The 16,626-nt window shown below is 40.7% G+C and overlaps 1 protein-coding gene across 1 annotated transcript in view; it reads right to left on the bottom strand.

The window, feature by feature from the left end:
- Positions 1-16,626, bottom strand: part of RIMS3 (regulating synaptic membrane exocytosis 3) — a 161,131-nt gene that overhangs the window by 107,348 nt on the left and 37,157 nt on the right. Inside the window, exon 2 of the mRNA XM_040337097.1 lies at positions 13,653-13,885. Coding sequence (XP_040193031.1) covers positions 13,653-13,869 — 217 coding nt within the window. The 5' untranslated portion in view covers positions 13,870-13,885. The remainder of the gene's footprint in view (positions 1-13,652; positions 13,886-16,626) is intronic.

The raw sequence follows: 16,626 nt of genomic DNA, 5'->3' as shown, positions 1-16,626 counted from the left end.
TAAATGACTAGATACGCCTATTCATGAACGTACGTGCGCCCGTCGCAGTAAAGATACGCCGTTTACGTAAGGCGTTTTCAGATGTAAAGTTATTCCATCAAATAGCTGGACTAGTCAATGTTAAGTATGGCTGTCGTTCCCGCGTCGAAATTTGAACATTTTACGTTGTTTGCGTAAGTCGTCAGTGAATAGGGCTGGACGTAATTTACGTTCACGTCGAAACCAATACGTCCTTGCGGCGTACTTTGGAGCAATGCACACTGGGATATGTACACGGACGGCGCATGCGCCGTTCGTAAAAAAACGTCAATCACGTCGGGTCACCCCCCCATTAACATAAAACATGCCCCCTCATCCTAATTTGAATTAGGCGCGCTTACGCCGGACCCATTTACGCTACGCCGCCGTAAGTTAGGAGGCAAGTACTTTGTGAATACACTACTTGCCTTTCTGATTTAAGGCGGCATAGCCTAAATACGATACGCTACGCCACCTTAAAGTTGCGCACCCCTACCTGAATCTAGCTACAAGAGTGCCTATGGACTGGCACCTTGTGCTGTTCTTACCTTTATTTTTTTTAAGAAAAACTTGTTTGGCCTTTTGAACTCAGGCATATGCTTTTTAACTAAAAGTCTTGACTTCTCTGACCTGAGGGTTAGGTCTCACCCTAGATATAAAATGTGCCACACTACAAAATGCTCAATACAAAAAAAAAAAAAAAAAAAAAAAACACAAACACTTGTAGATGGGACTTTATTAGCACAAACAATAATGAAGCAACGCACACTCACAAAGGTACAGTATAAAAAATATATTACAAATTTTATTAAACAAAATTGTTTTGACAAAAACACAATAAGAAAAAACCAAGAGGCCGACATTGGAATAGTGCATTCCACCTATGTGTGGGCACACCCTCCCACAAGTATGTTGTTTTTTTTTTTTTTTTTTTTATATTATACAATGACAGTGCCCTCATTTATCACTGAGGTGCTCTTACTGGATAATGGAACAGTAAATGGAGTTTAGCTTTTGGTAACATAAATCAAAGTACATAGTGATAGAGGCAGAGAGGCACACAGAAGAGGCTTTTTTTTTAAACAATGTACTGTAGGTAATAGTAAGCACCTAAAAATACCCACCTAGAGGGAATTTATTTTTATTCTTGGAAGTTTGGTGTTTTTTAAAACAGATAACTTATGGTTGTTGATTTATGCAACCTATTGTTACAACTGTAGTATTAGTGCCGCTGTGAGTATGCGCTTTGCCTGTAAATCTTTGTTTTTTCAACATACTAAAGTATATATACAAATAGATAAAAATAAAGCAGTAGCTACTGCATATCATTTTCAGTTATACAGATGCAAGTTCACAAACTGACAAAATTTAAAATGCTGTGCATATATTTATGTATAAAGCAACAATGGCAGCCACTCTGATCTGTTTGAAACTAGCATAGATGGGAAAGGTGCAAATGGGCAGGACAATATACCAAATGAAACAAACTATGAGAAATGTATATGAATGCACATCAGGCACAACTGGATGCATTTTTTTGTTTATTAAAAGTCAGTAGCTAGAAAAACTGTAGCTGTGGCCGCCCCAACCTTTGATTCTCTCCCTCCCCGGTGATGGCAATACAACTGTGGGCACCCGGCTGTGACAGCTCGCAGCTTCAGCTAAGAGAGGGGGAGAGGAGAACTTCCAGTCAGGTCGCCTAGGCGGCCTGGCCAGAACTGTCAAAACTAGGTACCTGCCCCCCCCCCCCCCCCCAACTTTGTTCACTTTTTTTTCTAAATTCCAGCTCCCCTTTGTACCAATATAGAATTAATGTACTTCTTTTGCAAAAATAAAACAGCTTTCCATTCATTCTACCCATGCTTACCTCACTGTCTTCATGGATGTTTAGGAACCCTGCTCCATTACTTATGCCTTATGTTCCAGAACAGACTTTAGGTCATGACACAAGAAAGAGTTGACCAGCTGAGGGTAGATAATGCAGGGTGTGTGCTAATAAGATCAGCTGGTCCACTCCTTCCTGTGTCATGACCTAAAGTCTGTTCAGGAAGTAAGGCAGAAGTAATGGAGCAGGGTTTTTAACCACTTCCAATCCCGGGCTGTTATACACACATCCATACCAGGCCTATTCTGGCACTTCTCTCCTACATGTACAAATCATAATTTTTTTGCTAGAAAATTACGCAGAGCCCCCAAACATTATATATGTTTTTTTTAGCAGACACCCTAGGGAATAAAACGACGGTCATTGAAACGTTTTATCTTGCACGGTATTTGCGCAATAATTTTTCAAACGCCTTTTTTTTTGGAAAAAAAATGTTTCATGAATTAAAAAAATAACAAAACAGTAAAGTTATCCCAATTTTTTGGTAAAATATGAAATATGATGTTACACCGAGTAAATAGATACCTAACATGTCACGCTTTAAAATTGCACACACTCATGGAATGGCGCCAAACTTTGGTACTTAAAAATCTCCATAGGCAACGCTTTGAAATTTTTTACAGGTTACCAGTTTAGATTTACAGAGGAGGTCTAGTGCTAGAATTGTTGCTGGCACTCTAACGCACGCGGCGATACCTCACATATGTGGATTAAACAGCGTTTACATATGTCGGGCGGGACTTGCGTGTGCGTTCGCTTCTGCACGAGAGCTACTGGGGACAGGGGCGTTAAAAAAAAAATGTTTTATTTCTTTTTTATTTTTTACATATTTATTTATTTTTTTACACTTTTTTTTAATTTTTATTTTTTTTATTATCACTTTTATTCCTATTACAAGGAATGTAAACATCCCTTGTAATAGGAATGTGTGTGACAGGTACTCTTTATGGAGAGATGCGGGGTCAATAAGACCGCACATCTCTCCTCCAGGCTGGAAAGCATGAAATCGGTGGAAAAAAATTCACCGATCTCATGATTACTGTTGCTTAGCAGCCGCAATTGCGGCTTTGTTTACTTACGGGGACCCGGCCGTGACGTCATCACATCGCGCCCGGGTCCTCGGACGGTCATAGAGATGACTGGTGACCATCTGGTCACCAGTCATCTCTATGCTTCCTGCCAGCGCCGGACGATTCGTTCTCCGGGCCCCCTGATGGCACGGGAGAGCCCGGAGAAGCACCGGATGGCGGCGGGAGGGGGGGATGTCCCCTCCCGCCTCCTGTAAGAACAATCTAGCGGTGGAATCGCCGCTATGATCGTTCTTACGTTGTGCAGAATCGCCGGCAGAAGAGAAGGATATCTGAATGATGCCTCTAGCTGCAGGCATCATTCAGATATCCCCCCACAAAGCCCAGGACGTCATATGACGTCCACCCGGATCGTTAGAGGTCCTTTGTGGACGTCATTTTACAATGGGCTGGTATGGAAGTGGTTAAACATCCATTAAGAAAGAGAGGTAAATGTGGGTAGAACAACTGAAAAGCATTTTTTTTGCAAAAGAAGTACATTAATGCTATATTGGTATATAGGGGAGCTGAAATTTAGAAATTAAAATGTGAACAAAGGTGAACTTAGCCATGGCACTCTGGTTGAAAAGGGGCTGCTCTAAGCCCCTTATGCAGCTGGAAACTGGTGATTTAGGGGTTTGATTTACTAAAGTAAAATAGACTGTGCACATTGCAAGTGCAGTTGCTCTAGAACTTAGTAAATGAAGGGAAGCTCTTCTGATTTCCATCATCCAATAGTGTCCAAGCAAAAATTTAGTTTCTTTTTTCCTTGCATGTGATTGAACATTCTTTGAAAAGTGATGTTTCATCCCATTTACTAAGCTCTGGAGCAACTACACTTGGAAAGTGCACAGATTATTTGCCTTTAGTAAATCAACCCCTCTGTGATCACTTAAACATCATCTGTGCACATTCTAGATGCTTGAAGTTTTGATACTTGAGCAAATGTAAGCAGCGTGATGCATGTTGTTGCACATAGATCATATTTGATCACAGACCATACGACATAACTATTCGATTTTGTCCTCTTGAACAAAGACACAGATGTGTATCGCAGCTATTTGTACTTTCCATGTAAGCCCTGAAAATTCAATTATTTTTTTTCTAAAGCAAAAAGTAAAGTGCTAACAGTGAAAGACACAGTTAATCAGTTACCCTTGACTTTGGGAACGCTGCGTGTGTTAACAAAATAGAATTATACTTTAATCCAGTGGAAAATACATTTTGAAGAGAGAATGTTCACATATTGTTTAATTTAAACTTTGAATCCGTTTGAAATGTGGCTCACCAGGAAGCCAACCACTGTCAGTAATTGACCTGCACATTGGCACTACCTGCAACCACTGCCCTAGAAAACACCAAACAGAGATTCTAGTATTTGTATTGTCTAACATTGATAGGTCCTGGTTTACTGTACTATACTCCATTATACTATATATGACACAAAGTACTGCTTGTAGCATGAATCTCATTAAGAAATATCCTACTGTGCTGTTGATTTTTGTATGTACCTGCCTGAATAGACTGCTTCTCTTAACAAGCCGTTGGCCACAATCTTTGCAGGATATTTTGTATTCAATTGACAAATCTGAACTTCCAGGCAGAGAACTATAATTATGTTTCGTTATTTGTTTGCTTTGTATTCCACGTATACATATAGCAGATGTAAAATGTATCGTATGCATAACAAACTCACTGTCACATATAGAATGCACTTTGTTGCTTTAAATCAGCGGTTTCTAGCATTTATGCAAATGATCTGTAAAGAAGAACAATGAACAGGGTACAGTTCTTTCTAATCCCATTGTCGAAATTATCAGAGCATGCATTGTGCCTGTGCTGGTGGAGGTGGCTATGAAAAAGTGATGCCTTGTAGAGGAGGCCTCCAGGATGTCAATCTAATGACAGCTTTGCACGCATATAACTGACAACAGGGGTAGTTAGCTCAGCATGAAGGGTGGCTCTCCAGATAGGATAATCCCATCACAATAAAAACCTACATGATATAACTCACTGAAGGGCAAAACATTGCAGTAAGTAGTGACAGGTATATAGGAAAGTACAGGACTTTCCACCAACTATCTCCAGTATAAATCTCTTCAATGTACTTCCTACTGAGTGTTTAAGAGGGCTAAACTCGCCGCCTGGGCTGATCAGTCTCAGAGAACATGTGGGCTTAATTGGCTAGTTAGGTTTGTTTTTTTATAATTTTTTTCTATCAGGTGGTAATTTACTATAAGTACTAAGGGCCAAATCCTCAAAAAACAGGCTTAACTTAACTTTTCCGAGTTAAGTTACCCTGCCGCAAATCTCCCAAGTTAGGTGCCGATCCTCAAAGCACTTACCTGGAAATTTTCGGCAGTGCAACTTAACTCCGTCCGGTGCAAGGCGTTCCTAATACAAATGGGCGATTCCCATTTAAATTAGGCGCGCTCCCGTGCCGGACGTACTGCGCATGCCCGTGACGTCATTTTTCCCGACGTGTATTGCGTGTTTTTACGATACGCCGAGTTTTGAGGATCGCGCCGGGTAAAAAAAATTGCGGCGGAAAAAAAAAAATTCTAAATAAAAAAAAAAACCGTGTCGCGAGGAAGAAGGGTCTACTTTTACAAGGTGTAAACAGTTTACACTTTGTAAAAGCAGCCCTAATTTTACACATGCAAACTAAAACTTACGGCGAAAAAACGAAGCTGAAAAGCTTTGTGGATCGCCGTAAGTCCTAATTTGCATACGCTAGGCGGCATTTCGACACGAAATGCCCCCAGCGGCGGATGCGGTACTGCATCCTAAGATACGACAGTGTAAGTCTCTTACAGATGTCGGATCTTCTGCCTATCTTTGGAAAACTGCTTCTGTGGATCAGTTCCAAAGATAGGCACAGGGATACGCAGGCGGAACAGCACATCCGCCTGCGTATCTCTTTTGAGGATTTGGCCCTAAATTTTGCTCATTTGGTCCAAAGAGTGTATACGAGCTTAATGATTAAGCACAGATAAGATGTGTAAAAACATGTCTACGTGACTAACAACTGGTGTCCCTGGTGTATTTTGACCATCTGCAATAAAGGCACTTTTGAAAACTTTGGATGTGCAGCCATTTTTTCAAGTTTTTATGGAGAAGGGCCGGGGCTAGCACCCCTACTTGGTTCCAATCAAGGTATTGTACACACCGGGAGCGGCAGATTCCTCTTCTTTTGATGTATACAAGTTATAGCAAGAAAACTATGAATATGAATAATTTTTACAGGCCTTAGGAAAATAAAACTCAAATGTAGGCTGGTGTGAAATACATGCCAGGGCTAATTATTCATGGTCTGGGGCTGGTATCTTTTTCTGAGGTCACCGAACATTAATTTTAAATAATTTGGTTTTAAAGGCAGTGTGCTGTTCCACCTGTTTTTGGAAACTCGGTTCAGAGCTGAATTCTGCCGAGAAACCCGGCCGTGTGTACACTTTCGGCCGAGGAAGCCGACGAGGACCTCGGCGAGGAAATAGAGAACATGTTCTCTATTTCCTCGTTGTTCAATGGCAAAAGTCGGCCCGCCGAGTTCCTCGGCGGCTTCCACACTGAACTCGACGAGGAACTCGATGTGTTTGGCACGTCGAGTTCCTCGGTCGTGTGTACGGGGCCTGAGGTTCATAGCTCTTTTATGTGCCAATGGTTATCTGTCCCGCTTTAAAGCACCAGGTTTATCCTTGGTGCCCTTCCCTTGGTCATGGAAATGTCCATATTTGTTTGACCCTATTTAGTCTTAGTGCTATGATCTCTACATTTGTTAGATCTATTAGTGGTTATTGCATATCTTAGTTTTTAAAGTGGGGTTATACTGGGACTGGCTTAACATTTTTTGTCATTGCCATTATCCTAACCTCTTTTAGACGTGAGCATAAAGCTTCATGTATATGGGACCTTTTTACAACCTCTCCTGAACAATTTAACTTCCCACGTTTAAAACATCAGTTTTGCAGCGTTTAAAAACATATTTTTTTATTGTTTTGGGTTTTTTTAAATGCCAAAAATGCCTATAAACCTAACGTGGCTAAACTGCCTCCGAACATCCGTTTAGCAGCAGCAGTGTAACCTACTGTTAAGGCCCCATGTCCCTCAATGGATTTCAAGTAAAAGATTTTATGGTGAGTACAAAAAGCTTTATGTACATCCCATGATTGTTCTGTAAAACATTTATAAAATGTATATCTTTTGTTAGCATACTGAAGGGATCTTACTATTGGTTTTAGTATGATGAACATAAATGAGATCCTCTGTCACTTTCACATTACAAGATTTTGAACAGTATATACAGCGATCTTGCAGCAAAATGCATTTTACACTACTAGATTATGTATGTCAGAGAACAACTCCAAGGCTTAGCAGTATACTGTGTAATGGGATGCTTTATGCACAGCAAGGCTACTCTTTTAGTTTGCTCAGGTTGAAATTGTCACAAGTAGCTAAGTTCAGTAAACATCATCTAAAGCATTCATGTTTAACTCATGTCCAGCTGCACAAGCTCTTAAATATACAGTGCCTTGAAAAAGTATTCATACGAGGGGGTGAGGTTTGAAGTCTGAGTAGACTTGTCAGATTAGTGCTCCACTCCTAAAGGGATGCTTCTGCCACTTTCTATTACGTCCCAGCTCAGCTCTGCTGTCAAAAATGTGCTGCCTAAGCTGTGGATCAGCACACACGCTTGTGGCCTATGAGGGTCTGGTAAGCAGCCAAATGTATTACTTTTGAGCACGGTGGTGTCTTCATACCAAAGAGTCCACACACCTTGGGATCAGCATCTGTTCCCCGCTGCCAGCTAAACGTAAAAAAAAAAAAAGAATTGCTGGCAAAAAAAAAATTGGGAAGAAAATGGCATGCGTTCCCCCAAAAATCTATATCAGACCATTATCTGAGCATGCAGCCTGGTGGGTCAGGAAAGCGATGGGACAAGCGAGCACCCCCCCCTCCTGAATCATACCAGGCCACATGCCCTTAACATGCCCCACCCCAAAGCACCTTGATGGGGGAAAGGGCCTCTTCTCCAAAACCCTGGGCTGTGGTTGTGGGGGTTTGCAGGCAGGGTGCTAATCAAATCTGGAAGTCTCCTTTAGCAAGGGGGGCCCCAGATCTTGGCGCACACCCTATGTGAATGAGTATGGGGTACATAGCACCCCTACCAATACACCAAAAAAGTATAAAAGTGAATAAAGACAGTACAAGAGTTTTAGACAAGTACAAGTCTTTTTTCCCCAATTTTTTTTTTGCTGGCAATTCTTTTTTTTACATTCAGCTGTCAGCAGGGAATTGCAAAACGCAATCTGCTGCTCACCCTTTCCAAAAATGCACAGGCTGAAAAACACATCTATGTGAACGTGTACCATAGGAAACTATGTTAAATAGACTGTAGTGCATTTCTGCAAACTGCAAAATGCACTAAAAAGACGCATAGCGTTAAACGTGTTAAAGTAGGGTAAGAAAATGAACTCCATTGTGTTGCATTCCAATCAATAGGACATGGCATGAAGAATTATAGAAATGTCTACAAACTATTGCTAAAAGTCTAGTGGGTCTATTTATAAAAGTGTTCACACAAGATTCAAGGAACTTTCAATCCAGGAAATACACATTTTACACTTTTCTAAGTGTATTCACTTAGAAAAGTAGACCCCTAGGTGTTCATTAGTCCATGATAAGACAGTTTGTCTAAAAATCAAAGGACAAATAGATCCTCAAAATTTAATACCACACATATCAAGTTTGCAACAGACCACTTTGTTGCTCCACAAAGCTTCTAGTGCAATATTATATAGAAGAATAAGATACAACTTGAACTATTTTTCCGAAACTTGCAACAAAGCAATGCTTGGCTAAAAAAGCACTGAACATCAAGCTTCGTATTCGAGTCGAACTCATGTTCGACTCGAACATCGTACATTCGATCATTCGTCGAATTACGAATGTTTTGGGCCGTTCGCACCAAATTCGAGTTACATTTCACAGCCCATAATTCACTGCGGCATCGCAGTGCATTGCTGACTGATGATTGGCCAAGCATACACTATGACCCGCATGCTTGGCCAATCACAGCTTGCAAAAAACGGAGAGCCATAATTGGCCAAAGCCAATTGGTGTGTACTGCCCGTGTCCTCTGCAGTTTGCACCTAAAGCTACGTGGTGTGTACTACCCGTGTCCTCTGCAGTTTGCACCTAAAGCTACGTAGTGTGTGTACTGCCTTTGTCCTCTGCAATTTGCACCTAAAGCTACATGGTGTGTGTACTGCCCGTGTCCTCTGCAGATTGCACCTAAAGCTACGTAGTGTGTACTGCCCGTGTCCTCTGCAGTGTGCACCTAAAGCTATGTGGTGTGTGTACTGTCTGTGTCTGTGCTATTTTTCTCAATGATTTTCATCCATATTGCAGGGACCAGACATTACATTAAAGTCGCAAGCAGTTTTAAATTACTTTTTTCTTATAGTAATCTCATTTTGTGCAGGGACAGTTCTAAACACGTGCAACTTCACAGGCATACTTTAGACACCCAGCAGGTACAATATTTAAAGGAATTTTTCATTATTTTTTTTAAGCATCATTAAAATCACTATAAAAGTGAACAAATATCTGCGCTAACTGATGAAAAGACTATAAAGCAGCCAGCACTAGGTATGTGCATTCCCGTTCGTACGAATGTTATTTTCGTACGAAAATGTTCATTTTCGTACCCGCAGAATAATGTGTACATACGAAAAAAATAAAGCACCAAAATACGAAAACGACAGGATTACGAATGAGCCGCATAACGAACAACCGCAAATACGAATGAACGATCTGACGAAAATACGACAAAACGAAAACGGCAAAAGAACAAAAATTACATCTATAACAAAAGATTTGCATTCTGTATCCTGTTTGAATCCCCTCTCTGTTCGTATCCTCAGCCGTATGTTCACACGACATCCACAACAAAAGATTTGCATTCTGTATCCTGTTTGAATCCCTTCTCTGTTCGCACCCTCAGGCCCCATACACACGAGAGGATTTATCCGCGGATACGGTCCAGCGGACCGTATCCGCGGATAAATCCTCTCGAGGATTTCAGCAGATTTCTATGCGATGGCGTGTACACACCATCGCATTGAAATCCGCGCCGAAATCCTCTGGCGATGACGTGTCGCGCCGTCGCCGCGATTATGACGCGGCGACGGGCGCGACGCTGTCATATAAGGAATTCCACGCTTGCGTCAAATCATTACAACGCGTGCGGGGAATCCCTTTGGACGGATGGATCCGGTGAGTCTGTACAGACGAGCGGATCCATCCTTTGGGATGGACTTCAGCAGATGGATTTGTTGAGCATGTCAGCAAATATTCATCTGCTGGAAATCCATCCCAGGGGAGATTTATCGGAGGATAAATATCCGCCGGAGTGTACACACCATAGAATCTATCCGCTGAAACCCATTTGATGGGATTTATCTGCGGATAGATTCTATGGTGTGTATGGGGCCTCAGTCGTATGCTCACACGACATCCACAACAAAAGACCCGCACCCTGTATTTTGAATTCCTTTTTTCTGTTTGTATTTTGGATTCAACAGAATGCAAATCTTTTGCCACAGATGTCACACGAACACACGACCGAAAACACCAAAAGAAAAAGGACCCAAAATACAGAATAGAAATCTTTTATTATAGATGTCATTTTCGTTTTTTTGAATGGGCAGTGTAGTTAGTAAAGCAGCTTCTCTTTTGTGCTGAGTAGTACAGTAAAGCCAAATAAACTTTTCTGTGGATTTTCATCTGAAGGGAGATCAGTTGGCCAGACTTTTGAACCCAAAAATGGTTTTCTGATGGAGTTTAAAAACGAACAAATTTTCTGAGAACGAATGGAAAACGATCGTTTTTATGTTTGTTGTTAAAAAAGTCTGACCAAGTGTATGGGGCTTAACAATCGTTAATATGGATGAGCCGCGTGTTGAAAGTGCCGCGAATCCCAGCGATATATTTACGAAAGTACAAAATGACGAAAATCCTTTTTCTGTTCGTATCTTCAGTCGCATGCCCACATGACATCCACAACAAATTGTCATAGATGTCACACGAACACACGACCGAAAACACGAACAGAAAAAGGAATCCAAAATACAGAATGCAAATCATTGATGAAAATTCACGAAAATTATTGTCTAACAAGTAACGAACATGAATTAAACAGAATAATGAACCATCCCGCATGTACGAAAATAAAACGGTAACGAAAATACGAAACGATCGGAATACGAAAAAATCTCGTCGTACGAAAAACGAACGGGAACGAACAGGAAAACGGGCGTCTTACGAAAAACGAACGGAAACGAACCTACGGAACGATACGAAACAGAACAAAAAAAAAACGAATTTTTTTTCTGTGCACATGTCTAGCCAGCACAGTTTGTAGATAAGCAAACAATAACAATATAATCCAATGTGCAGCGCTTAAAACAAATGGAAAATGAGTCCCAATAAACAATGTGTATATAAAGTCCTCAAAATATAAGTTCATCAATGAAAATGAAGATGTAGAACCTTAACCAAAGTTCCAGTGTGCAGATTTCGAAAAAGGCACACCACACCACCGTGCAAACAAACCGCTTACCAGAACAATAGTGTTATGGGCATGTAATCAGATAATGTGCAGGTCAGTGGCCTTCGCACTTCCAACAGACTGTTCAGGTGAGAACGGTTATCCCCAGGCAGCATTAATGATGGAATGGCATTACGAATATCATGAAGGTCCAAAAGCGTACATTGCGTTCAGCAGATATATAGTCATAAAATGCAGAGAGGAAACGGCAATAATGAAGCCCGTAGGTAAAACCAATATGCAATTTATTGTATGGTACTTACAAACAGGCAGGTAAAAAAGGCATCAAATAATATAAAACTCCATGGCTCCTAGGGTACTTGTGTGTCGGTCAGCCTTACATTTTTTATCCCATAAGGATATCTTCAGAGGCGTGGCCTAAGACACAAGCACGCTCATATATATGCAAAAAAAACAAGTCATCTGCTCCTGAAAAAACTACAGTTTTTAAAACTTTTCCATTGATACATGTTACCTGGGGCAAGACCCGGGTTCTCAAAGACGTTTTCACAGGCATATTATAGACACCCAGCAGGTACAATATTTAAAGGAATTTTTCATTTTTTTTTATTTTTTATTTAAGCATCATTAAAATCACTGCTCCAGAAAAAACGACCGTTTTTAAAACTTTTTTTCCATTGATACATGTTCCCTGGGGCAAGACCCGGGTTCCCCAAAACGTTTTACGACAATAACTTGCATATTAGGCTTTAAAATAAGCACTTTTGAATCCGAACGTTCGAGTCCGATAGACGTCAATGGGGTTCTAAATGTTCGCGCGAACGGTCGGTCCGTTTGAAGGTTCTGGTACAAGCCGAACTCATCCCCAATCAACACTAAAAGCTCACTGCAACCATGAATCATGGTTCAAGAAGGATTGTGGTTTGGGGTTGTCTTGGTGGCTTAGGGCCTGTACAGCCTGCTAGTAAAGAGGAAACTATGAATTCAAAGTTGCATATAGAAATTTTACAGAAAAAAAGCTTGTGAACTGAAGCTTAATTGAAATCCGTGCTGCACCACAACAGTGAACCCAAAACACAGACGCAAATCAACAATACAATGGCTTAAATAAAATAAAAATGTGTATTCTGAAATTTCCAAGGTACAGTTCAGACCCCAAGCTAACTGAAAGGCTGTAACTTGACAGGAGAGATCTTTGCACTCTAGACAGGCTGCAAGATCTTGGTATCGCTGGTATCAATGCTGGATACATGCAGTTAGCAATCCTTTACATAGTTCTAGTCTCTTTCCTGTCATACTTATATTCCGAATTTGTGCTGATTTATTCTTGATAAGATTGGAAGATGTACTAAGATAACTTGATAAGTTGTATCTGAGAAGCTTTGCCATAATAAAAGAAAAAAAAAGAAACCCTAGACATATCAATGAACTAAACAGCTTTCTAAAGAGGAATGGTCTAAAAACTTAGAGACCTTTGGCACATCTGCACACATGTGGGTTTCCATGCACAAGTGCACAAGGACAGTGCAGGGAAGGAGGACCAGCACCTCTTCTTTTGCACATGCATGAGCACAGCTTGACACATGCGCAGATGCACCAAGTGGCCCCACCAAGTCCCCAAGGCTGGGCAGAGCCCTTCAGTGCATCTATGCATGCGCTAAGCCATCGACAATAGTAGATCCAGTGGAGGCAAGCAGTTCCTTTTCAAACTGACTCTGTCATTCTTACAGAAAAAAACAGGTGCCTGCACTTTTTACCTGTCAGCAATTTTCGTTGCGGGTTACATAAGACCTTATGTATTTTAGAAACATATAGCAAACATCCTTGCTGAAGCACTGTTGAAATAAAGTCAGTATGCTACAAAAAAAGCCTCTAATTTTTAATTAGCCTAATCAGACTAATAGGATTGAAATAAAAGAAAGGAACGGTAAGGCCTGATTTCTGTACATAATTACTAAGGAAGCACAGCCATCATAATCAATCAAAAATAGGGTCGCTGCCAGAAAACTCGTTTTTTTTAAATATACATACATCATATTATGACCCAGACTATTTCAAAACAGTAAAATATTTTAACCTTATTTTACAATATTGTAAAACTGAGTTATCTAACCTGCTTGGTTTAATTGTAGGGTGCTCTTACTCCACTGGGACAGCCCCACAATAGCCACCATCTTGGCCCCAAGACTGGATCTCCTCTTCTTGGTCGTGGTAGTGCCAGCCACTTCTGGAGTTCCTGAGTTGGCTTTTTCTAGGTTGTACATCTCTCCACTGATGCTGGAGCTGCGGATGACATTCCTGGCTGAAGAACTAGCCTCCCCGTTGAACATTTTGGGGAGAAAAGATCTAGACATAAGAGAAGAATACAGAAAGGACATACTCTATAACACATTCAATACACATATACATAAATTACAATACTGAATTAGCAAATAAGCATTACTTTAATGATAAATAATAATACACATGCACCGTGTATGTGTAATAATAACAAGAGGACCGAAAAACTCAACTAAACTATACTATACAAAACTATGCTTTCATAATAGTCCCTTCTGGGCTGGGGTTTAACAGAATGAATAGGACATGTGGCTGAGACTTTCTCTCTCTCTCTCTCCCCACTTCCTCCTTCTGGGGACAGGAAGTGCATACATAATATAATTACAGACATTTACAAATTCAGACAGTAGAGGGCATCACATCCCTACAGTAATATTAAGCAAGAAATTCTAAGAGCTGCAAAAGGTGTAAAAGACCTATTGGACTTTCTTTTCTCCCCTACCATGCTGTGCTGTGCTCCATATAATAGCTAGTGAGCCGGTGAGCATTTGCTAAAACAGATAGGATGTAATATTCAGCCATACAATACCTGTATGCATCTATGTGTATGCATTTATGTGTCTGGTTGCTTCTGTTACCCCCTATCCTCATATGTGATCTGAAATCTTGGTTTAAGACCTATTCAGATTTCTTAGATTTTTTGGTACAAATGTGTTGGCACAGTAAAAATTTGGCTTTAGGTAGAATAAGAACTGAAGCCATTAACCTTAGTCATTTACGTGAGTGTCCAATGTGCTTGATTTAAAGTGATTGTAAAGTCTCAAGGTTTTTCCCCCTTAATGCATTCTAAGGACATACTCTATAACCCACTCACTGTACATATCCATAATTTCCGATACTGAATTGGCAAATAAGCATTACTTTCATGATAAATAACTGGCTGAAAAGAATAAAGAAAAGTAGACTTTTGTGATTAACCCCATAAAAGAATAATGGTATTTTCTTTGTCTAAAACCATTATAGGAAAGAACAAAATGCACAAGTATTGTATTTTTTTTCCAATATCACTGCACTGCACTAAATTCTGTTACGTGCTTAAATCTGCAGAACAACAGTTATAGCTTTGTATTTCCAAGACTAAGAGATAATAGTAAGGTAGGAACACATAAAGGACTGTGCCTGCCACAATCTGTATTATATCCCTGCTTTTATTTAAACCCTACTGATTCTTGAATTTGGTGTAACTTATTTATTACATGCTTGGCAAGAATCTTGTTTTTCAAAGATACTATATTTTTGTTCAGCATTTCTCCAGCATATAGCATATTGCATGATTATGTAAGAATTAAGCAAACTTCATTGCAAACCTTTGCCACTGTCTGTCTGCAATTTATTTCATATTTTTTTGCATGCCAAGTGGGAGGGACTGTCTGTTATAATCACGCAATCAATCCCAGTGTTTTGAAGAAAAACCATGGGGAAAAGCAATGAGCCAATCATACGATCAGGACATTATATTCCTGGTACATTCTGTACATAAACAGTGTACAGAATGCCCCACAGTTACCATAGTTAGAGGGAAGTAACATTCAGGGGCCAATTTAAAAGCAGCCAGGCTGCACATTTATAAAGCACGGTGATGTTCTTTATAGATGTGCTTAACGCTCTGCCAGCTTTACCTAATTCTAAAAATGACAGAGTGCTATTAATAAACTAATGGAAATAAAAAATAAAAGGCAGGAGGAGAGCCCTGTCAGTGACTTGCTAAAGTCACACAATCAGCATTCCTCCAATCACAAGGCCCTCCCTGTTGTGCCAAGCATTTTCTGAACTGTCTGTGAAAGTGAGTATTGGTGTGTGTAGCCAAGTGGAGTGTCCACTGTGTTAAATGAGACACTGAGGTTTGGATAGTTTCGAAAATAATAGGTGATAGTTAAACTAACAATTACTTACAAGATAACTTGTCTTGCATGTACAGTATAAGAGCCGGTTCACACAGGCGCAACGCATCAGGCGACTTAGCCGCCTGACAAGTCACACTCCAGGAAGATTTTGCGCCGTAAGTTACGGCGGCGTAGTGTATTTCTGGCGGCGGATTTCAAATTGGGCGGGTAGGGGGCGCGATTCATTTAAACGAAGCCGATTGAACTGCGCATGCTCCGTTTTGAAATTTCCTGCCGTGCTTTGCGCGAAATGACGTCGCAACGACGTCATTCTTTGAACTTAGATGTGAGTTACGTCCATCCCTATTCACGGACGACTTCCGCAAAAAAAAAAATTCAAATTTCGACGCGGGAACGACGGCCATACTTAACATGACAAGTCTATCTATACGCCACAAAATACCAGCTTTAACTATACGCCGGAAAAAGCCGACTACAGATGAAAATGCGACGGCCGCGCGTACGTTCGTGGCTCATCGTAATTCGCTAATTTGCATACCCGACACGGAAAACGCCACCCAGCGGACGCCGAAGTATTGCATCTTAGATCCGAAGGCGTACGAAGACGTACACCTGTCGGATCTAACCCAGAAGCCATTGTATCTTGTTTTGAGGATTCAAAACAATGATACGACGTGGGAAATTTGAAAGTACACCGGCGTATCAGTAGATACGCTGGCGTACTTGCTCTCTGGATCTGGCCCTTAGTGCATTGCACAATATTTTCAGTATGCTATGGGTTTTCTAAAGAGCTAAAAAAAACTGGCATTGATTTACTAATACTGTACTGGAGAGTGCAAAATCTGGTGCAGCTGTGCATGGTCGCCAATCAGCTTCAAACTTCAGTTTGTTTACTTTGACAAA

The sequence above is a fragment of the Rana temporaria genome, chromosome 2 (genome assembly GCF_905171775.1).
Source record: "Rana temporaria chromosome 2, aRanTem1.1, whole genome shotgun sequence".
Lineage (NCBI taxonomy): Eukaryota > Metazoa > Chordata > Amphibia > Anura > Ranidae > Rana > Rana temporaria.
The sequence above is the reverse complement of the archived record's forward strand: the minus strand, read 5'-3'. Positions and strand labels throughout refer to the sequence as shown.